General features: G+C 40.8%; 1 protein-coding gene across 1 annotated transcript; it reads right to left on the bottom strand.

The window, feature by feature from the left end:
• Positions 1-2181: 2181 nt before the first annotated feature.
• LOC105395065 (titin) lies at positions 2182-20981 on the bottom strand. Its single transcript, XM_048629079.1, has 29 exons — positions 20943-20981; positions 17258-17501; positions 15563-15770; positions 15005-15182; positions 14161-14319; positions 13850-13969; positions 13505-13645; positions 12971-13102; positions 12197-12331; positions 11908-12039; positions 11675-11800; positions 11420-11530; positions 11187-11244; positions 10767-10846; positions 10282-10419; positions 9592-9708; positions 8630-8767; positions 8384-8506; positions 7614-7736; positions 7179-7364; positions 6486-6896; positions 6090-6233; positions 5640-5864; positions 5076-5300; positions 4155-4721; positions 3607-3867; positions 3329-3490; positions 2643-3047; positions 2182-2471 (listed from the first exon to the last, which is right to left on the bottom strand). Exons 1-29 carry the CDS (start codon positions 20979-20981, stop codon positions 2325-2327), a joined length of 5235 nt encoding a protein of 1744 aa, XP_048485036.1. The 3' UTR covers positions 2182-2324.
• Between the last annotated feature and the right edge of the window lie 1944 nt (positions 20982-22925).

The following is a 22925-nucleotide window of genomic DNA, read 5'->3' on the forward strand; positions in this document are numbered from 1 at the left end:
TTTGACATGTGTGATAACTGATATGCTTATTCAATTACAGTGCCACAAACTTATCTGTTCCGGTGACAGCTCACATAAAAGTCTAATATTTCTTAATTCTATAAGATTTTAAGTTTGCTTGTATTGTTAATTCGCTCTTGCGGTGCTAATAAACCCATCTAATCTTTTACAAGATACAATTCATTAGTAAGTAATGAGATATGGATCAATTTAGTTCGCTCTCACCGGAACAGATAAGTTTTGGCACTGTATTCATGCTTATGAACACAATGAAATGTCAACTGAAACTGCCAAGCAAATCTATAATCTTGAGCTAAAATATCGGATCGGATACCCAGAAACTGCACTAAAGAAAATAACTGTTCCTTTTATATTATTAAACATTATTGGCAAATATTTAGTACGTATCTGTGTATGTATGCTAGTCATGTTGTGGTAACTCTAACCTTACAGCTTTTCAGTGCTAGCTATGTCAATAACTCTGCCGAACTTCTGAATATTCGTGCTCGTATTAATCAAAATGGCTTAACTCCATACAGGGGGCGTCAATCACGAAATACTTGTCGTATCGTACCTACGTATCATGTAGAGTCTCTCACAAAAGATGATTTATGGCTCGGTTTCTGTATAATAGACACTTTCAGAAAATCTATCTGGTATAGCTAGCTTTCGTAAACCTTTGTTCGTAACACATTGAACTAGATCTAGGTGTCCTATTCAGACTGAATAAAAGTTACCCAAGCGATAATGAGCTCGAAATACTCACTCAAGCGTCTTGTTGTTTTGCGACGAATCACGATCGCGTTGGCATCGCTAAGTAGCTCTAAATAGGTCCCAGATTGAAATAGTGCCACATCATAGTGTTCAGTGTGTTTAGGTATATGGTACAGCTATCAATTAATCATGTGCTAGTAATACTAGGTTGTAGGTAGATAGGTAGTGCTCGAAATCAAGTCTATCTAAGTACCTTACGTATTCCTCCAGGAATAAAAACCCTGGGAAGTCAAAGACTTTACTAAATCTGACTAACTAATCGTTGGTAATCGTCGCTAAGAGCTGGTCTAGCTTTTGTCACCATGTCTACCGTCCTACGAAGAGTATAGGTACCTTACTATTTATAGAAAGGTCAGACGATATTTAATTCGAATAAAGTACAAAGTCCCACATTCCCAAGAGTAATTTTGAATAGGTAGTGGCATCTCTGTGCCCCGGAATTGATTAAATATTCAAGACGCATATTAATCGTCCAGTCCCAAGTGGCAGTTATTATATTAAATTTTATGAGCAGTCTCAAATGGGCAGGCTATTATAGCAAAGTACTCGTACAAGTACTGCACAAAGCTTTGTTTTTATGTAACAAATTATACATAAGGATTCTACTGTATGTGGTTTTGTAAGGTGAATGGGTAAAATAAAATGAGTAAGTTTATAATTACTTAAATATATTTATTTTGCTACAAAATGGCAGCACAATTGACTGTAGGTATAGCTACTCCAATACGAAATATTATGCAACATTACAAAACTGATGAGTATAGTTTGACAAGCTGTAAATATTACATACGAGAACAAATTGTGCTATGGTTAAATACTTAATTATTATTTAATGATTTATTTCTCATTATCACTCATCGGTAAATAAATAAAACTTATAGACGATGCATCAAAATGATGAGAGCGTCCAAGAATCAAATAATCGGACATTCTCAAAATTTTCGTTGCAATTGGCACTTAGGACTTGATGTCCTTTTGTGGTTCTACTTGAGTGTCTTTCAATGGCTCCACTACGGTTTCTTTTGCCGGTTCTTCAGCGTCTTTCGCCATTAGAACTCTCGGGTGGACTCCGATTCGCTTCAAGACCCTCCTCGAAGGTTTAATTTCCATCTTCAACAGGTGCTCTAGTTCATCCATGGAGTGGATTTCCTTCAGTGCAGTCGACTTGCTGCGAGCTCCGCCCAGTCTGCCGACGTACCTGTAGATGTCATTGACACTGCGCAGGCTGGGCTGACTCTGGCATTGGTTGCAGCTGTATGGGTACGACATAGCATTCGGGAAGCTGGACTGAACATTCTGCATGTTAGGGCCGTTGCCGGGGCAGTTCGGCACAAATACTACGGGCACGAATCCGATTATTCCGTATGCGGGGTACGCTTGCATTGGGTACTGGCCGTATTGTCCCTGGTTACCATATTGTCCCTGGTTACCGTATTGTCCTTGTTGGTTACCATACTGTCCTTGTTGGTTACCATACTGTCCCTGTTGGTTACCATTCTGTTGGTTACCGGGTTGTCCGTTTTGGACCTGAGTGGTGTTGCCGCCTGGGCTCAAGAGGTAGCAAGGGCAGTGTCCGGGGCTGGGCACGATGGGCAAGGGGTAGGGGATGACGTAGATGGGGAATGGCTGAGGACCCATGGGAGGGTTCGGAGGCGGCTGTACTCCCGTGCCGGCTGGCTGGCTGTCAGGACCGTTGTCTGTAAGAAAATAAATATTGTGAATTGAAATCTTGGGTTGTTGCATTGTAAATGTATTTATGGTGTAATTTAGGTAAATAAATTATTTTATGAAAACACATCATCCACCATGGGGCTCAATTTATAGTTTGAAATAAGTATGTTCTTAGATTATTCGTGTAGATATCTTACCTGGATATCCAGGCTGTCCAGGGTAACCAGGTTGTCCTGCTGTTCCGGGCTGTCCGGGCTGCCCAGGCTGTCCGGGGCCACCAGGTTGACCGGGTTGTTCGGGAGTCCCTGGTTGACCAGGAGTGCCTGGCTGTCCTTGCTGTCCCGGGTAACCAGGCTGTCCGGGTTGGCCGGGGTATCCGGGTTGACCTGGCTGACCAGCAGTACCAGGTTGCCCAGGTGTTCCAGGTTGTCCAGGTTGACCAGGAGCTCCAGGTTGCCCAGGCTGTCCTGCAGTTCCAGGTTGTCCAGGTGTTCCGGGCTGTCCAGGTTGACTAGGGTATCCAGGTTGTCCAGTTTGACTAGCGCTTCCAGCCTGTCCAGGTGTTCCGGGTTGACCAGGTTGACCGGGCTGACCAGGGTAACCTATTGGATAAAAATTTTGTGTTATGAAAAAGTACGCAATAAGTAAGTGTGAAAAACATTAAATATTTTTATTATCTTTTGAAGACAGAGAATAAGGGCCTTACCACAAAAACTAAGACAGTATTTAATAGCGCTTAATTAGTTTAGCGCTGTCAAACAGTCAAATTTAGTTTTTAACACTTGTTAAACAGTGTTCAAAGTTTTTTGTGCTACTCACAATAATTCAATCAATTTCTAAATATATGTACGGTATAACTTTGAATTGCAGTTGTATTTCTCACCGGGTTGACCAGGTTGTCCAGGAGTGCCTGGTTGTCCCGGCTGTCCCGGGGTGCCGGGTTGTCCGGGGCCGCCTGGTTGTCCTTGCTGCCCTGGGTGACCGGGCTGGCCGGGTTGTCCCGGTGTAGCCGGGTTGCCTGGTTGTCCAGGTTGTCCAGGAGATCCTATTTAGAATCATTACATTAATCTATGAATATCAAAATTCTTCATAGTTTCTTGCAACTGAGTAAGTAACCCTTGTCATCTTAAACAAAAAATACGGTTAATATATTTATTTTACCTGGCTTGCCTGGTTGACCGGGTTGTCCAGGTGTCCCTGGTTGTCCGGGGCCACCTGGCTGTCCTTGCTGTCCTGGATATCCTGGTTGCCCAGGTTGACCTGGGTATCCGGGCTGTCCCGGTTGACCGGGCTGGCCTGGGGTTCCAGGTTGACCTGGTTGTCCTTGCTGTCCGGGGTATCCAGGTTGACCTGGTTGTCCAGGGTACCCAGGTTGACCGGGCTGTCCTTGTTGACCTGGTTGACCAGGTTTCCCAGGATGTCCTGTTTTTAATGAACTTTCATAAGAATAAAGTAAATTTGTACATAATTTTAATTATCGGAGTCTTGTTCAATTTCAAATATCTGATCTGATCCTAATAATGTTTAAATTTACCGAATGTTGTAAGGACTATCTGTTTAAGGTTTAAGACTTTCTGTTGTAAGGGCTATTTGTTTAGTCAAAATAATTAAGTGGTAGATTTAAAGGATTTTAGGATTGAAAAGTCAAGTTTAAAGGAAATCTAGATCTTACTCTATTCTGTATTCGGATTAAATAATTAATATTTTACCTGGTTGGCCTGGTTGACCGGGGCTTCCTGGCTGTCCTGGCTGTCCTGGGTATCCAGGTTGCCCTGGTTGACCGGGTAGTCCTTGCTGTCCTGGGTATCCAGGTTGACCGGGCTGTCCTGGGTATCCGGGTTGGCCGGGCTGTCCTGGGGTACCAGGTTGTCCTGGTTGGCCAGATTGACCGGGATATCCAGGTTGTCCAGGAGTTCCTGGTTGTCCTGGACCTCCTGGTTGCCCTTGCTGTCCTGGGTAGCCCGGCTGCCCGGGTTGTCCTGGGTATCCAGGTTGGCCCGGCTGTCCTGGTGAACCAGGCTGACCAGGCTGTCCAGGTTGCCCTGGGTATCCGGGTTGACCGGGATTTCCAGGTTGACCAGGCTGGCCAGATGGGCCGGGACCTCCTTGCTGACCAGGGTATCCAGGCTGGCCTGGTTGTCCTGGGTATCCGGGTTGACCAGGCTGTCCTGGGTATCCGGGTTGACCAGGCTGTCCTGGGGCTCCGGGCTGTCCTGGTTGTCCTTGCTGTCCCGGGTAGCCTGGCTGACCAGGTTGCCCAGGTTGGCCAGGGTATCCTATTTGAAATAAAAATAATCTTTGAATTTAATTCACTATTTAACGTATACATTTCCAGTAAAGCCAATACAAAGGAATTAATGACTTTAAATGAAAACTCAAGTTAACTCGTTAATATAACGTTTCTCACACACACACACAAACACACACACATCAACAACTAAAAAAAAAAAGTATATCAAAATTGCAATATAGACTAGTAGTATAATAGGACAGTAAGACATCGGCCTCATCCAAAATACTGGAAATCCATTGCCATAATATATTGCGACCAACATTTAGATACCAAACCCGAAATTAAATATCTGCAAATATTCGTATGATTGAAGAAAGAAAGAAGAAGAATTTCGTACCTGGTTGACCGGGTTGTCCAGGCGCTCCTGGTTGTCCGGGGTATCCGGGTTGTCCTGGTTGAGTAGGGTACCCGGGCTGGCCAGGTTGTCCCGGTTGCCCTGGCTTGCCTGGCTGGCCGGGAGCACCTGGCTGGCCTGGTTGTCCGGGAGTTCCTGGCTGACCTGGGTAGCCAGGCTGTCCAGGTTGACTAGGGTATCCAGGTTGGCCAGGTTGACCTGGGTATCCTGTAATAGAGCGTTCATTGTTATTGAAGAGACTATTTTATTAAAGTAGAGCGTAGTTAATCTGACATCTGGTTGATTGGTAATTTACAGTATATCGCATGTCTCACATCACTTGACTATTTCAGTGGTAATAACTAATTTAAACTTGTGAATTAAGGAAGGGTGTGTTTTATGCCTACCTATCACAGGTTACAGAAGCTCTTTTTAATACCACAAAACACTAACTAGTTTATTAAATTAATAAATTATTATAATAGTTTTTTACTAAAATAGTATTGGTATCCAAAACCGACTCAAAAAACTGACGCATCATTTGAAAATTTTCGTTTTTATGTTTACCTGGTTGACCTGGCTGGCCGGGTTGTCCAGGAGTGCCCGGTTGACCGGGGCCCCCTGGTTGTCCTTGCTGTCCTGGGTAGCCTGGTTGTCCCGGTTGTGCAGGATATCCGGGCTGTCCCGGTTGCCCTGGCGTGCCTGGTTTCCCTGGTTGACCGGGGGTGCCGGGTTGTCCTGGTTGACCAGGTGTTCCTGGCTGTCCTGGTTGACCGGGTTTGGGTCCTTGTCCTAAATAATATAAAAGTACGTAGGTATTTAATGAAAATTTACTAAAAACGTAAGTAATATTGTGTTCAATATTTAAATTAAGTGTTGACAAAAACTGGGGCTATTTGCCATTTTGTGGATTAAAATTGCATCTTTATGTCATTGTAGTTTGTAATAGACAAGGCACTCAACATTTATTTACTGAGTGCACTTTATCACGAATATCCGAGCATAACTATTACTAACCTGGTTGACTGGGATAGCCTGGCTGACCTGGCTGACCTGGAAGACCTGGTTGACCTGGTTGTCCGGGTTGTCCGGGTTGTCCTGGAGTTCCAGGTTGTCCAGGTTGTCCGGGCTGTGGTTTAGGTTGAGGGCCTTGTCCTTGTCCTAGTAAAATTGGAATTTAATTACATTACTTATACATAAATATATTTACCACATTGTATTATTTTTTTCTGGTTAAGTAGGTACGTATTAAAATTATTTATTTCTTCTTTCTAATATACGGAGTTGCAAATAATTGTTTACGATTAACTTTTGGATGCTACTATCCATAGCTAACATTATAAATTTAAAATTTCTTGCTATACGTTTTCAACGACGCTATTCTAAACTTAACAGACATAATAAAACACTAACCTGGGTAGCCAGGTTGACCAGGCTGACCGGGGTATCCGGGTTGTCCTGGTTGACCAGGTTGACCTGGGTATCCGGGCTGTCCAGGGGTCCCTGGTTGACCTGGCTGACTAGGATATCCGGGTTGACCAGGTTGACCAGGCTGACCGGGCTTTCCGGGTTGACCTGGAGTTCCAGGTTGCCCTGGTTGACCAGGTTGACCTGGGTATCCGGGCTGTCCAGGGGTGCCTGGTTGACCTGGTTGGCCTGGCTGAGTAGGGTAGCCGGGTTGACCAGGTTGACCAGGTTGTCCAGGCTGACCTGGGTATCCGGGTTGACCAGGTTGACCTGGAGTTCCGGGTTGTCCTGGTTGGCCTGGCTGACCGGGGTATCCAGGTTGCCCGGGTTGCGGCTGAGATCCTGTTCCTTGTTGTCCTATATGTAAAAAACATAAATTACAATGACATGTAACGGCTGCTGATTTCTAAACTGCTATTCTATTCATGTTCTTATATTTTTGTTTTCGTATTATTGAAATCGAAACAGGCTAAGTATAATTTTTCATGCAATAACTTTTTATGTAATGTTTTTTGTTTGCGTGCGTAATCCTCACGGATCACAGCTATGTCACATATATGATCACAGTATGATTATTGAACAAATGTAGCAGTTATATTATAAAGCAATAATTATAATCAATGCAGTGAAGTAACGTACCTGGCTGACCAGGGTATCCGGGTTGACCTGGAGTTCCGGGTTGACCGGGTTGTCCTGGATATCCAGGCTGTCCAGGTTGTCCGGGTGTGCCTGGCTGGCCTGGATAACCGGGTTGTCCTGGCTGTCCAGGTTGCCCTTGCTGTCCTGGGTAGTAGCCGCCGCCTGATGGAGGTCTGCCTGGGCCTCCTGGACCGATAACGGATTATAAAATTATGATTGTGATTTTGTAACAAAAAACTAATAAAAAATTGGTATTGGTTTATTTGTACTTTGAAATTAATAAAGTAATGATATGGACATGCTATTAAAAATAAAAATTGACTAAATTAAGAATAGCGTTTTGTATGATATTGACCGTAATTTCGAGGTGTGTTATTGATAATTAACATATTCAACTTTTTAAGTTAATAGAAGAGAAATAAAAATATATCTCACCGGGGCTACCTGGAGAGCCGGGTGTTCCGGGAGAGCCTGGCTGTCCGGGTTGTCCGGGTTGACCCGGGTAGTATCCGCCAGTAGCCGGTGGGCCGCCGGGACCGCCAGGGCCGCCGGGACCACCTGCGAATAGAAGAAAAATATGAGGCTTTCGATATAATTAAGTAAGTTAAGTTGTACAAATTAGTAATCGGCTAGTACAATATAATTAATTACAAGTTTTAATTAACAAGTTAGGATATAATTAATTACAGCCTTTTCATGTACCTCTGTTTTAGTGTTTAATATTTATATAAATATATATATATATATATATATATAACTACTATATGTATAAGTATATATAAATGTATTATTATATATTATTAGAATGTTAGGTATAGGTTTATATATTTTTTTTTTTATATATGTAGGTATAATTATGGTAGATTTTGTGTAGGTTTTTTTTTTGTGAGATTCATTGATTGATTGTGATTTTTGTTATTTTTTTTGCACTTCCCTACTTTCTGCTCCTGAACCTCCTGCAGGTTGACTGGTAGAGAATGCTCTTAGCATTAAGTCCACCTCATTGTACATCTACTTTTGTAAATTGTGCAATAAAAGCATAAATAAATAAATAAATAAATAAATACAATAATTAATATTGTGTGTTTAGTTATAAAATAATATTTTAAAAAATCTTGACAACCTAGAAACAGATCTTCAACACCCGTGGAATTATTATGATAATGTAGGTATAAAAATTCATTTTAAAAAATATGTATAATTACCTGGTCCTCCGGGAGAGCCTGGGGTACCTGGAGATCCGGGCGTACCCGGGTATCCGGGTTGTCCTGGGTAGTATCCGCCTGTCTGTCCGGGTCCAGCTGGACCTCCGGGGCCTCCTGGACCACCTATAAAATTATTATGAATAAAATGTGGTACAAGAGTGGGGACTATGGGCCTATTATGTAGTAAAAAGTTCTAGTTAATAAAAATATTATTTTTATTTATGCTATAAATGTATATTGTATTACCTGGTCCGCCTGGTGAGCCGGGTGAGCCGGGTGTGCCGGGTTGTCCAGGTTGTCCGGGTTGTCCTTGTTGTCCGGGGTAGTATCCGCCACCGCTTGGACCTCCAGGTCCTGCTGGTCCACCTGGGCCTCCTGGACCTCCTATAAAAGAATAAAGATTTATTTAGTATTATATTCTTATGTAGCGTTCGTTCCTGCGTTTAGTTCCAAAGTTGTATAAAATATTATATTGGTTTCTTATTTCAATGAAGTGATAAAGGTAAACCAAGAGCAGTGGTAAAGGTAAACTATACCATAATTTCATTATGATATTACCTGGTCCGCCTGGTGAGCCGGGTGTACCGGGAGTGCCGGGCTGTCCGGGTTGTCCTTGTTGTCCGGGGTAGTATCCGCCGCCACTCACTGGACCTCCGGGTCCTGCTGGACCACCTGGGCCTCCGGGTCCTCCTGGACCACCTATATAATAGTACGAAGGTAAATAAAATATATATTTTTATGGAGGGGCGTTTGCTGGTGCGAGTTGCTCACTAAAATGGATGCAATGGAACCTATGTGCACTGCGTTAAATTATTTACCTAAGCTTTAACTATTTCTCACATTGCTGGTCCACTGTGGGTAAGTTAGGTTCAAAATTAAAGATGTATTTAAATCTAGATGTGAGGGTTCAATGGTACCTTTTACTATGAAAGTTATACAAATACACAGCCCGTAGATAGTACACTGCATACAAGACTGAGGCTTATTGCTACAATCATCCCGCTGAGACCCTCGGTCAACAGTCAGAGTCTGATTTATATATGTATGAGACCACTGATCTTATATACTCGTAGTCTAGTATACATCTTATAATATAACTACTGAGCCATCCGGTTCTCATGGTTTTACATGTAAATGAATCCTAATAAACGCCAACTTCAACGGTAAGAGTTGTGTAACAGTGGGTGAAAATGTTCCCAATTGATTACCTGGTCCGCCTGGTGAGCCGGGTGAGCCGGGACTACCGGGTTGTCCGGGGTAGTATCCGCCGCCGCTCGACGGGGGACCTCCGGGTCCAGATGGGCCTCCAGGGCCTCCTGGGCCACCTATAAACGAATACAAGAATAATTATTAAAAATTCTGCCGGTCGGTATATAAATAATATGACGACCAAATGGCGTAGTGGTTAGTGTCCTGACTACTGAGCCAAAGGTCCCGGGTTCGATTCCCGGCTGGGGCAGATATTTGTTTAAACACAGATATTTGTTCTCGGGTCTTGGATGTGCCCGTAAAATGGCAATAGGCCCGCCCCCTATTACATTGGGACTAACATAACACTCTGGCGAAAAGTAGGTGCAGCAATGCACCTCTGCCTACCCCGCAAGGGAGTACATTAGTACAAGGCATGAGTGTGTGTGTTGGTATATAAATACGGTCTTCATAGAAGCCATATCTTTAAAAGCGGACATCTATCTCATAATAGTCATGATAACGAGTTTCCCAATTAATTTACCACTACTACTTCACGTGAACAAAATTTATCAAAGGTGATGATGCCAACTTCCAAACTTCTAAACGATTGAAAATAGTGATGTAATATTATTGATTTTCTGTGACGCGGTCGTTTCATTTGCTCCAGAAAACCAATATTTAATAAAATCCTAATATCTTTATATTACCTGGTCCGCCGGGTGTGCCGGGTGTACCGGGATTGCCGGGTTGTCCAGGTTGTCCGGGTTGTCCTTGTTGTCCGGGGTAGTATCCGCCACCGCTTGGACCTCCAGGGCCAGCTGGACCGCCTGGGCCTCCTGGACCTCCTATACCAGAACGCGAGTATTAATGGTATAATCATGTTAAATGTGCAAATAGAAAAATGTGGGTAGTTAAAGATACGAATTTGATTAATTGATATACATCCAATCTTCTTCTTCTTCCTTGCCTTATCCTTATTTAGGGTCAGCTTTGTTCGTCATGTCACACGCCATTTTACCCTATCCTCTGTCATATCCTCATTCACTCCATACTCTCTAATATTTTATTTCACGCAATCAAGCCACGTCTTTCTTGGTCTTCCTTACTTACGCCATATACTTGATATGCAATAAACAATAAAATTAAATTAGCTCCCTTTCTATTCAACACGTTTTTTTTTCTGAATAGTCACCTGGTCCGCCGGGTGAGCCGGGTGTGCCGGGTGTGCCAGGTTGTCCGGGTTGTCCTTGTCCAGGGTAGTATCCGCCGCCGCTCACTGGACCTCCGGGTCCTGCTGGTCCACCTGGCCCTCCCGGACCTCCTATACCAGAACACGAGTATTAATGTGACATAATAATGATAAATTTGCACTCAGGAATATGCGGGTAGTTAATGACACGATTTAATAAACAATATGGCATACAAAATAAGTTTAGTAATTTTTTAGTTCTTTTTTCTGTTTTTTTTTGTGCGGATCACTATAAGTAAGAATAACTACCTGGTCCGCCGGGTGAGCCGGGAGTGCCGGGTGTGCCGGGTTGACCGGGTTGTCCTTGTTGTCCGGGGTAGTATCCACCACCGCTCACTGGACCTCCAGGTCCTGCTGGACCACCTGGGCCTCCGGGTCCACCTGGTCCACCTAAGAAAACGTACATATTGCTATAATTGCACTGTTATTAACCAAGACTTCAGTAGTTCAACATGACTGTGTGCGATACCAGTCTAATAGCTTTTCTTCTGCCAAAAGCCTGTCTGTCAGTTTTAAGTGCAGTCTCTCAAAATACCGTATAGGAGTCGATGCCCAAATAAGCTTGCTTTAACTTTTAATTACTTATTATTATTTACCTGGACCTCCGGGAGTTCCTGGGGATCCGGGACTGCCAGGCTGTCCAGGGTAGTAGCCGCCTGTTCCGGGGCCAGCCGGGCCACTAGGGCCGCCGGGTCCACCTGGACCACCTAAGAAAACAAGAATTGTGTTAATAAAATATACTAAGCACATAGAACAACGAGGATACGGGTGATTAAGCACAATAAATACTTAAAATATTATAATATATTGTATGTGTGTTTAATACTTGTATTTTTTATAATATTTTTTACCTGGTCCACCTGGGGATCCTGGTGTGCCGGGCGTGCCGGGCGTTCCGGGTTGACCGGGTTGTCCCGGATAGTATCCACCGCCTGAAGCTGGGGGGCCACCTGGACCTCCTGGACCACCTGGTCCACCTAAAAATAAGGATAGCAGTCATAAATAATTTGCTGCTTTTAAAGCAGATCTAATGCCACCCAAAGAAATTGAGTGTTATTATAACAAATCTAAATATTTCAAATACCTGGTCCTCCAGGTGTGCCAGGTGAGCCGGGGGCGCCGGGTGTGCCGGGTGCGCCCGGGTATCCGGGTTGTCCTGGGTAGTATCCGCCAGTCTGTCCGGGTCCAGCGGGACCACCTGGGCCTCCTGGACCACCTATAAAATTAAACATAATATTAAAAATAGTATTTGTGATTGTGTAAATAAAGTAACAGTTATGTTGTGTATTATGTAATTCTAATGTTGGTAAGGTAGTGATAAATTCTATTTTTGGACGATTTGTTTATAGTTTAGGAAATAGTATTTTACACACCTGGTCCGCCAGGTGTGCCTGGGGTTCCTGGATATCCGGGAGTGCCGGGCTGGCCAGGTTGACCGGGTTGTCCTGGGTAGTAGCCACTGCCAGAGCCAGGGGGACCACCGGGGCCGCCTGGTCCGCCTGGACCACCTTGGTAAACATAATGAAAAATTAAGACAAAGGTACGTGTATTATTATTATTATAAATTCTTTATTGCACATAAAAACATTGTACAAAGGCGAACTTAATGCTAGTAGCATTTTCTACCAGTTAACCTTTGATGTGATGTCGAAAAAGTGGTTGGTAGTGCGATAGGCCGAGAGGAGAGTTATCTACTTTAATCGAGACACAGAGATATACTTACTTATACATAATAGCTATACAAATTAAACAATGTATGAGTGATAAACTTGGTTCAAGTTTTTTTTTATTTTTGAGGTATATAATACTTTTGTTTACACAATTTTTTTTTATTTATCTGCGATCAACCCCTTGGTTATAAGCAGATATGTTGTCTATAACCTCACTCTTCTAAAGTAGCCCTTCATCAAGGAAAACTTCATTGATTTGTTAGACAACTGCCTTTCTTTTATATTTAGTATGCATCGTCGTTTTAGGCGCTTCGTGTAGCTTGGCTGGAAAAGTTGCCTAGCCAGTGAGTTTGGATGGTTAACTAGCCAATCCTACCCTTGTTTGACTTTTCAAATTTGATTATTTCCTCTTTAACTGTAGCCATTTGAAGATACACAAATAATTAAAATTAAAAAAGAAAATAAAATGTAACTAACCGGGTCCACCGGGAGTTCCAGGGCTACCCGGGGCACCTGGGTATCCGGGAGAGCCGGGTTGTCCTTGTCCGGGATAGTAGCCTCCGCCGGAGCCGGGCGGGCCGCCGGGACCGCCGGGACCGCCTGGACCACCTGGTAATAGAAAACCATTATACAATCATGTTTATTGCCTACCCCTCTGGGAGATATGCGTGAGCATACGTATGTATGTGTATGTTTATAAAGAGTTTTTTTTATATTTCATGAACCCTATGTATTGTTTTATATATATATATATATATATATATATATATATATATATATATATATATATATTTAATTTTCAGTCTATGGTTCCAAAAAATACCTGCCGCCTACCTATAATAATAATATAATAATTGATTTATTTCAGATATTAATCCATAAAAAACCATAAAATCCATAAAAATGTGTTAGTAACAATGTGTTCTTAATCTATGTTAGTAAATTATCGATTAATATAATATTATAATCAAATTCTATTGCCGATATTGTATTTTAATTTAACTGATTTACCTGGTCCACCGGGTGTGCCTGGAGATCCGGGTTGTCCGGGCTGCCCGGGCTGTCCGGGATAGTAGCCAGATCCTGATCCTGTGCCTGGAGGTCCACCTGGGCCACCTGGTCCACCTGGTCCACCGGGACCACCTGGTCCACCTGAAAATATTTATTTATTTTAATAAGGAGCCTAGCTATCTGTATTATCACAACAAAACTTAATCCCTCGTATATTATTATGTACATAGTAGGTACCTGTACCTACCAGCGAAAATCTTTATTCTACAGGAACCTTTAAATTCACGAATATCTCCTACTTGAATATCATAAATTTGTGGGAAAAGCTATGTATAAATGCATCACCTGGATATCCGGGGGAGCCAGGGGAGCCAGGGCTGCCGGGAGAACCCGGGTAGTATCCACCGGACCCTGGGCCACCAGGTCCTGAAGGACCGCCTGGTCCTGATGGACCACCTGGACCACCTGAAATGATAAAAAAATATTAAAATAATATAAGATTTATAGATTATACTTGCTAAAAATACCATTACATGGAAAATCTCACTGTTACGTCTCGTGTTTATTTTATATAGAATGAAAAGGCATATACAAAGTATCTGAATGTTATACTGTATGCTGAAATTTTCTTTAAAGTTCTTGCTGAAGCACCATACCTGGTCCACCTGGGGTTCCTGGGGTGCCGGGTTGTCCGGGTGTGCCGGGGGTGCCGGGAGATCCGGGTGAGCCGGGTGATCCGGGTGATCCCGGAGATCCAGGCTGTCCGGGTTGGCCGGGCTGTCCGGGGTAGTACCCGCCGCCACCGGGATAGCCTCCTGAGTAAATGAAGAGTAAATAGAGTTAATACATGGTTAGACTTTCCTAGAGTCAATGACAAAGGAAGTGAGTTCATTGAGCTTGATAAGATAAATAATTATGTAAAAGGTCACTCTCATTAATTATGATAGGATAATAAAATTATTGTTCCTATTTTAGAATAGAATAGAATAGAAAACATTTATTCAACACATAAACAGCAACATTATCAACACACATTACAATTAAACACTTAATCTAAACCTAATCTACTGTTAGTAATTAAAATTTAGAAAATATTTAGTTTTAGGTTAGTATTAACGTGTACATTTAAAATTTTGATTTTAATTTATTTTAATTTTGTAAAGGTCATGTCCGTCCGAAGTCACCTCTGTATGGAGTTGGCTTATTATTCAACTGAAAGCTTTTTTTATTTCCTGACCACCAGCTTTCAACGTAGGAAAATGCTTAATCTGCAATCTTTCACGACAATGTCGTTTTCAACCCCTAATGCAAAAAGTAAGGCATAAATTATCTTTCAATGTGAAAATTATGAACCGATTTTCGTTTTCCCTTGCCTTATGTTTTCTTTAACCCATTGAGCCCTAGCGTCAACTCCGTGGGCGGGATACAATATACCATAGATTTTTTATTGTACCAGGTTTAACCATTGAAGTTTCCCAAGTTACCTTGTCCAGGATGCACGACGCCAGGGCTAGGGTTGCTGGTCTGTCCGGTGCTGTCAACAGGCTTGGTGGGTCGCGGCGGCGGGCGCGGCGGCGGCGGCGGCGGCTTGGCTGGGACGCCTCCGGGCGTTCGACCACAACCCTTAGGGAAGTAGAGTTTGTCCCAAGGTAGGGTTACCGCTTTCGGTGGTGGCGCGCTGTGGGGGAAAGATGCGGTTATTCTTCTGAGAGTGTGCAGGGGATAGGTATACAAGTGTTAGTGAAGTATTTTATGTTCCTTGGGTAAGTGGTATAGCAATGTTGCGGCTGTACGAGCCAAGTTAATTTTTTCTTGCAGGCTTAGTAAGAACCAGCTTGTTAAGTATTTATGTATGTGCTTAGGATCAGCCGCTGTGGATAATTGCTCTATTTAAACTCCTGGATATTGTAAAACCTGCTGCCAACAATTACGATGGTCTTTATCACCCCCCTTTCAGCTAGCTATACCATCCTTTCAGAGATATGTGGTTTCCTTGTCTAAGCATCCTTTATTCCTTATAATATAGTACCTAAATAGACGCCGATGCAGTATACTCACTTCTCTCCCTCCTCCTCGGGGAACACTTCAACCGGCTTCTCCGGCTCGACGACCCGGTAGCCGTGGCTGTCGGCGACGTAGTGCGTGGCGCGCAGGAAGCCGTCCGGCTCCACGTACCCGTAGCAGCCGTACGTCACGCCGTCCGGCCCGCGCGTCTCGTGGTGGAACTGCCCGTTGGGGCCCACGTCGTAGCCGAAGCCGTACGCGCCTGGGGGTGGGAGTAGGGGTTAGGGTGGAATAGAATACGCGTGTGGGAGTAGGGTCGGGTTAGCATAGAATAGAAACGAAAATTATGTTTTTTTTTAATTTGTAGGTATGAAACTACTACAACAATTTGACGAATTTATATACTTAAATACACTTTGAGCTTATATATATATTCTACATCATTTCATTTTATACTGTCTGAAACGAAAAGATTTTAGTGTAATTTATGACTGATTATGAGTTACCGACCGGATTAGGTCCCAATTAGAGTTAGTTTAGGACTTCACAAACTACGGTACTGTTCGTAATTAAAATTGTAGGTACTAAGTCCCGATGAAATAGCAATTATCAGCATGAAACAGTTTTTGAAAGGCAAATACGAAAGGCAAAAATATTATGATGGTTTTTTCAACAGCAATCACCGTGGCTAGGTGCTGCGCCGCGGGGGCTATTCCTGGAGCGCAATTCCGATGAGCCAGGAAATTATCTATGGGTCGTCATTTTTTAACTGACTTCATAAAAGGAGGAGATTCTCAATTCGATGTATGCATTTTTTGTAAGTATTTTTATGATCCGTACGATCCAAAAGCTCGTACTGTAATTGTCGAAATATTTCCGCTATCGGATATCTCGCCGTTAGCGACAGCTAGAGATCACTGTAAATTTCCCATTACCGTAAAACGAAAACTATTTAATTATTTATCATGGACGAAAAAAACGTATCATAAAAAATAATGTCATAGAGATTATGTCCTGAGTCAGAATTCGCTCCCACAGATGCAATATCGCACAAATGTAGCGCCTCTCAGCTAGGCAGTGAATAAACTACGAAAATGAGCAAAATACACTAGCATTTTTGCGAGGTAAATGGGCTATACAGTAAATTTGCAAGACAGAAACAACTCGAAATTTAAATTGGGTGCTCAAAAACTTTGGAAGAAAAATAAAAACAACTTCATTTATCACCTAGCTTCGTCTGACTACGTTTTATTACTTTCTTAGGAATAATGACACGTTAACCGGTTGAACGTTTAAGATAAGTAGCTATTTGTTTTTCAAATGTGATTCTAAGTATTTTAATTCTACTATGAGTCAGAGTCAGAAAATCTATTAATGCCAACCAGTTCCAGTTTTATTATAAAAAAAATTGGTGAAATATCTCTTACCTTCTTTTTTGTAAATAGTTTTAAAAACGTGTTAATTGCGTCATATCATAAAAATTTCGTGTAGGTACCTAAAGGTCCTTATCCTAATAGAGTTACTTTGACCGGAAACTATAAATTCGATTACTTACTTATAAGTAACATAATACGATCACATGGTTTTTTTACTCTGTGCAAATGGAATCGAATTAGGTAGGTATTTAACCTAATAATATATATTTGAAAAGCCGTATTCTGTAACAGCAAGGATTGCTGTGAAGTTGGTGGTATATTCACCATCATCGCCGCTACACATTGATGAATAAAAATCAAGAAAAAAACTTACTAGTATCGTAGTTGGTTTCATAATACTGGGTCTTCTCGTCATCCTCGATGTCGACAACCACTTCGTTTTCGTTGTTCTGTCCGTAGCCGTACGGCGTGAGTTGGCGGCCAGATCTGTCTACTGTCTTATCCGCTGTCTCTTCCACTGCCTTTTCTACTGTCTTGTCTAATGTCGTTTCTTTGTCTATGGCAGAAGTCGCGTTCGTCTTCGCATCTTCACTGGCTTGTGATAACGCGAGCGTTACCTGTAACAAACATGACAAAGCTTTAATAATAAATTATAGGGAAATATAAAAAATCTTAATGAAATATAAAATTCTATTAAAAAATATGTTTAAAAAACCAATCAAATACACTCATGTTAAAACCTTGTTCTATTTTTCAATAAAAAATGTCACTCGATTTTGTAGGGATTCTCTATTTAAACGATGGGTTCTGTATTATCTAGTAGACAGAAAAAAACCGCCTACGTGTCCTACCTAGCTAGTAGAACTTTTAAAGTTACCAACTGGGTAACATGATTTTATCAGTGTAAGGGTGAGTTCCACTAATTGATACGACGTAATAAGGTGTATGGGTGAGATGTTATTGTCGTATCGGGTTTAGCTCAGGAGGGTTATACTCTATACTGAATCGAAGTAGGCGTCTGCCTACAAAAATATGGTTTCTATTACAGTAAAAATATATGATAAGTAAGTAATATTTATGTGTTGCATATCGGTGTATGGTATTCTAAAATTGCCGTATAATAATGGGCTATCTTTCGTCAGTCCCAATGAATATTTTAAAACAAAGTAGGTATACAAGTGAAACGAATCCTTCTATAAGAGGATTACCAATAGTAGCGGTTCACGGATCATTATTCGTAAAGAGCACAAAACTCTGTGTCTAAAGGACAAAGGGATCAAGACCTCAGGTAAGTATATATAACTCTTCTCATAATCAAATCAATATGATGAACCTTTAAAGGTTACCTGCTGTAATATTCATAAATGCGAATAAATAAGTTTTGTTTGGATGATTTGTATCCTACGTACTGTAACTTTATTCACAGTTTACATAGGCAAATTCGGATATTTATGTAAGAGGTAAGAATTTCAAATTCTTAAGAAAGTACCTACTAAGTAACTTAAATATTTTTATTTAAAATCCGTTAACAGGCAGTGTTTAAAGCATTCTGGTACATTGTTACATTCTTTGTTTTCTGGGTACAGTTAATGGAGGCCTTGACTATAATATTAAACTTATTATTGTAGGTACTTGTTAATAATTTAACAGTTAATTATTAATTAAAGCCAATATCAAAGAAAAGTAGCTTTAAAGTTTTAATTTTTAAAAAGTTAGTTGTACCTAACTATATATTTGGTAACAGTTTTTGGTTATTTATCAAATATAACATAACTGATGCATTATTCATCGATAAATAATGTGTTGTTGAGAGGACCAGACATTGCCCAAGACGTCTGGGGGGGTCACTTTAGCAAACGAAATAACAACACACCAGAGTTATCAACTTCACTACTCACGCATCACGTAACGAGATAGAGTCATGGCTAGCGCAGTAGCGCTCCTAACTTGGTTTTTATTTTACTGAGCTTCGGAGCGCTGCCGATGCCGCTGCGATCCACGACTCTGTCTGGGCCTCAAGTCTGCTAAGGAATGGCGGCTCAATGCTGTGTCGTCTGAATAGTTTTCCGACTTTAGGCATCCGTTTTCTCTTGGTTAGTGAGTCCCAGTAGTGCTATATGAAACACTTAAAACATATTACTTATTATAAACGTTAGTTCTTTAAAAAATATGCAATAAATATTTCCTAAAATGCAGATAATTAATACCTACAGTGCGAACCCCATGCTGCCGACACACAACTGTGCCGCCGTTCCTTAGCAGACTTGGGGCCCTGGTTCAACGTACCGATTGCGTGACAACTCTCAGCCGTTCGTTTTTAGTCTGTAGTGACCCCCCTGGCGTGTCTTCACAATCTATTACAATATGATTGTGTGATACTCGAGACGAGACGCGCCTATACGTATGATGTCAAACGCTTTTCATTGCAAGTTTACACTAACTTAACATAATTTGGAATATAAACCTTTTTTCCTGAAGGTCAATCATATGAGAAACTGGCCTTCTTGATGATGTTAGCTTATGACTTATTTAATAAAACGTTATGTTTTTTAACCGCGAAAAGCCGATTACGAGCCTGAGAGTTAATTTCACAATTTCCCTACAAGCCTACGATGTGGTACAGTCACAAACATTACAATACAATACAATACAATACTCTTTATTTGCACCAAAATAGAACAACATACAAAATAAAAACAGTACAAAAAGGCGGCCTTATTGCTTATAGCAATCTGTACCAGACAACCTTTGGACAACATTATGTGTTATCAAAAACAAAATGACGCAAGGTTCTTGTAAATTAATTTCACATATTCGATAGATAGAATATTCTTTATTTGAAATTTGAAGCTTATAAACTATCACATACATACGTACAAAAATGGCGGTCGTATTAGCTTAAAGCGATTTTTCAAGACATCCATTGGGTGGAAGAATATTTATGATCAATAATACAAATGAAAGATACTCTCATCAGTTTTTATACGGTCTATTAATTAAAATGCAGTTTTTTAATATATTCATTAAAATGTTAATTAGCTAAATTTTAGAAGGTAGGTTTTCTTATACATTAAATAAAAATAAAAATATATTATCACTTTTGCAGCCGCATGTACATGACTTCCAACGCCGACGGGATTAGGCGACAAACATACATCAAGTTAAGGATAAGACCTAACACAAGCCAACAGCTTCCTCCGATATTAACTCCTATTGTACACACAATACTGTTACGTAATTACGTATGTATACGTATAGTATATTATTATATATTATTTAATATATTATATTTAGGTACCTCGCGCGAAAAACAAAAGCGGTAAGGGCTTTTTAACCGAACTCAAAAAATCAAGGAGGTTCTTACTGTGTTTCGAATTACAATAACTAGATGTGTCAAATTTTTATACTCATGTTGGTAAAGCCTAATTATAATTGTATTTTTTAACTTTACTTTTATAAATAAACTCGTAGTTAGCCCTACATAAGGTAACTTAAACTGAATCGTTATAAATACGTCGTCGTGGTTTTCATTCAAGGCATCAAGCCCGAGTGATCCAGTGTTCGAGGTCCATACAAATTTTGCGCACACTTGGCATGCGACATGCGTTTAGAACAAACCCAACAATTTTATGGGTACGTGAGTGTGGCCCGGCCTGTGTATTGAGGATTAATAATTGCGTGTATAGAAATAGTTTGTACAAAGATGGCATAAAATATGTCGGCGTTATGTGACTATGATGTGAGAAGATAGTCATCTTTGGTATTTGTAATGATGCTATCATTGCAAATAGATATGTGTGTAGCTTATGCCTTGTTGTATGTAATCTCTAAGTTATCAATTACTTATAAATACACTAATGAAGCTTATACATATAAAATCAGGTTCTATGATCCGCAGTGTCTATAGAAAGAAAAAATATTTAGTAAAAAAAACGGAGTCTGTACTTAAGCAATAATTTTCGTGTAGCTCTAAAACTTTACATTACTTACCATAACAACTCAATGGCAAATGTATTGAAAAAAACCCATTCTAAATGCCAATAGGTACTTTCACTCACTTTCTCTCCAAAGTTTGACGATTCCAGATTAAGTTCCATTGTGTATTCGAGAAAAGCTATTCAAATTCGCAGACTAATCGTGTCAGTTCGCAAACGCCGCGCCAGAATGGCAAAGTACACGAAATTCACGAAACAATAGATGACATACAAACCTACACTTTGTAACGGGTGATGTTGTGACAAGAGCCAGTGTGTGCTTCTAGGAACTCAGCTGAACGGAGCAACTTGCTACCAAACGCTCTGGTTAGGTTAGTCAAACGTTTTACAAAGGTGGATGTATACATAGAACCAGATTTGCAGAGACAGACTGTTTAAACTGTATCATTAAAGCTACTGAATCACAGGAGACGTCTAAAACAAACATACAAGTTAATAATATAGTTACTATTTCGCGGTATGAGGCCCTTCCTTAAATGTCTTCTTGTTTGTAACTCCTTAGTAAATAAAGTGAGGATTGCGAAGTTACTTCATGTTTATGTTTTGTAAGAGTTAGTCTTTGCTATTTAACTTTAGGTCTCGCTAAACTAAATATTTGACGCTATTTGATACTAGTTTACGCTAAAACCAATACTTTAAATCCAACAAATATATTTATGGTACCTAAGTACTAAGAATATTCTAATAGGTGTTCAGTTTTCGGTTAGAGTGATTGGTGTGAGGGGTTAAAATAATTATTAGATAGTTGATTGATCGCAAGTCTATGTAAATTAGGTCCATACTACCATAACATGACTAATTTTCACTAACAGGCACTCATAAAAACGATGCCGCTGTTTATTGAAAATATAAATGTACGAGTAAGTCCGTGTTACTATGTCATGAAGCTACAAATAGCAAATAGGTAATACTTACAAACATAATTATAATAGTAAAGTCAAACATCCTATACACTTGCTAACAACTTTGCATCTTTATAGACGATTTATTTACTCGCTCAAACAATATCTCGCGACGGGCATTTAGGATAATTATGCTGGTTGGGCCCAACTCAATTTATAAAAAAAATCATATTAGTTACTGATATTTTACGTACAGTAATCTCCATCGATTATTCATCATCAGCCAATAATCATCCACTGCTGGACATAGGCCTCTCCCAAGGAGCGCCACAACACTCGGTCCTCGGCCTTCCTCATCCAACCACTACCGACCACCCGCCTAAGGTCGTCAGTCCAGCGGGCAGGAGGGCGTCCCACGCTGCGTTTGCCTGTTCGTGGTCTCCACTCGAGAACTCGTCTACCCCAACGGTTATCCTCTTACACCTTACACCATCGATTATTATTTATACATAATATAATTGAAAACTCTGCGGTACCTAAGCGGGGTTGGCGTAAAATAGAACATAATACATACCTATTTCAGCTTTTTTAAATTTGTATTCTTACTTAATTTTTGATGCGTTACAATTTGGTACTACCCCGTGCCCTGATTCGTAGCCATAGTTCATATTCCTTAATAAACCATATAGCGTGTGCGATAATGATCGACGCGTTGTCGAAACAGGCCACCCTGATTTCCAGAGGGAGAATTAGTTAAAAGGTTAATGATGATTGCCAGCAATTAGTACCAAGGCAAAACTTAATAAATAGACCATTTTTCACGATACTATTTTATCAAAACACTGGTAGGCGTTACGGCGAAACGTAATAGTAAAAGCAACTACGATAAATTCCAAGACCTTGGAATTTAATCTCCTGTAAATCAGATAAAGTGTAAATGAAGTTAATGAAATAAAAAGGGTCCAAAGATAATGAAATGAGGTGCGCCGCCATTCAGAACTGGTCGAAGCGGATCTACACTGCTCTGTCCTTGCACTGAGAGTACATTGCATAGATGTCGATGTATTGAAGATACTTTGCGGTTCTGATTGTAATCGCATATGTCGTATAAATAACTATTGGTATGGATTTCCTTAAATAGACAATCAGAATTAATTATAAAGTAAATATTATGACAGCCGTAAAGTTATTTTTAATTGCTTGT

This window comes from Plutella xylostella, chromosome 22 (assembly GCF_932276165.1).
Source record: "Plutella xylostella chromosome 22, ilPluXylo3.1, whole genome shotgun sequence".
Taxonomy (NCBI): Eukaryota; Metazoa; Arthropoda; class Insecta; order Lepidoptera; family Plutellidae; genus Plutella; species Plutella xylostella.

Coding starts and splice junctions, on each gene's coding strand:
- LOC105395065 (XM_048629079.1), bottom strand. CDS start 20,981: ATGGAACTTAATCTGGAATCGTCAAACTTTGGAGAGAAA. Junction 14,320..15,004: donor GCAACCCTAGCCCTGGCGTC/GTGCATCCTGGA, acceptor TCATTTACTCAG/GAGGCTATCCCGGTGGCGGC. Junction 11,801..11,907: donor TGGCACACCTGGAGGACCAG/GTATTTGAAATA, acceptor CCTTATTTTTAG/GTGGACCAGGTGGTCCAGGA.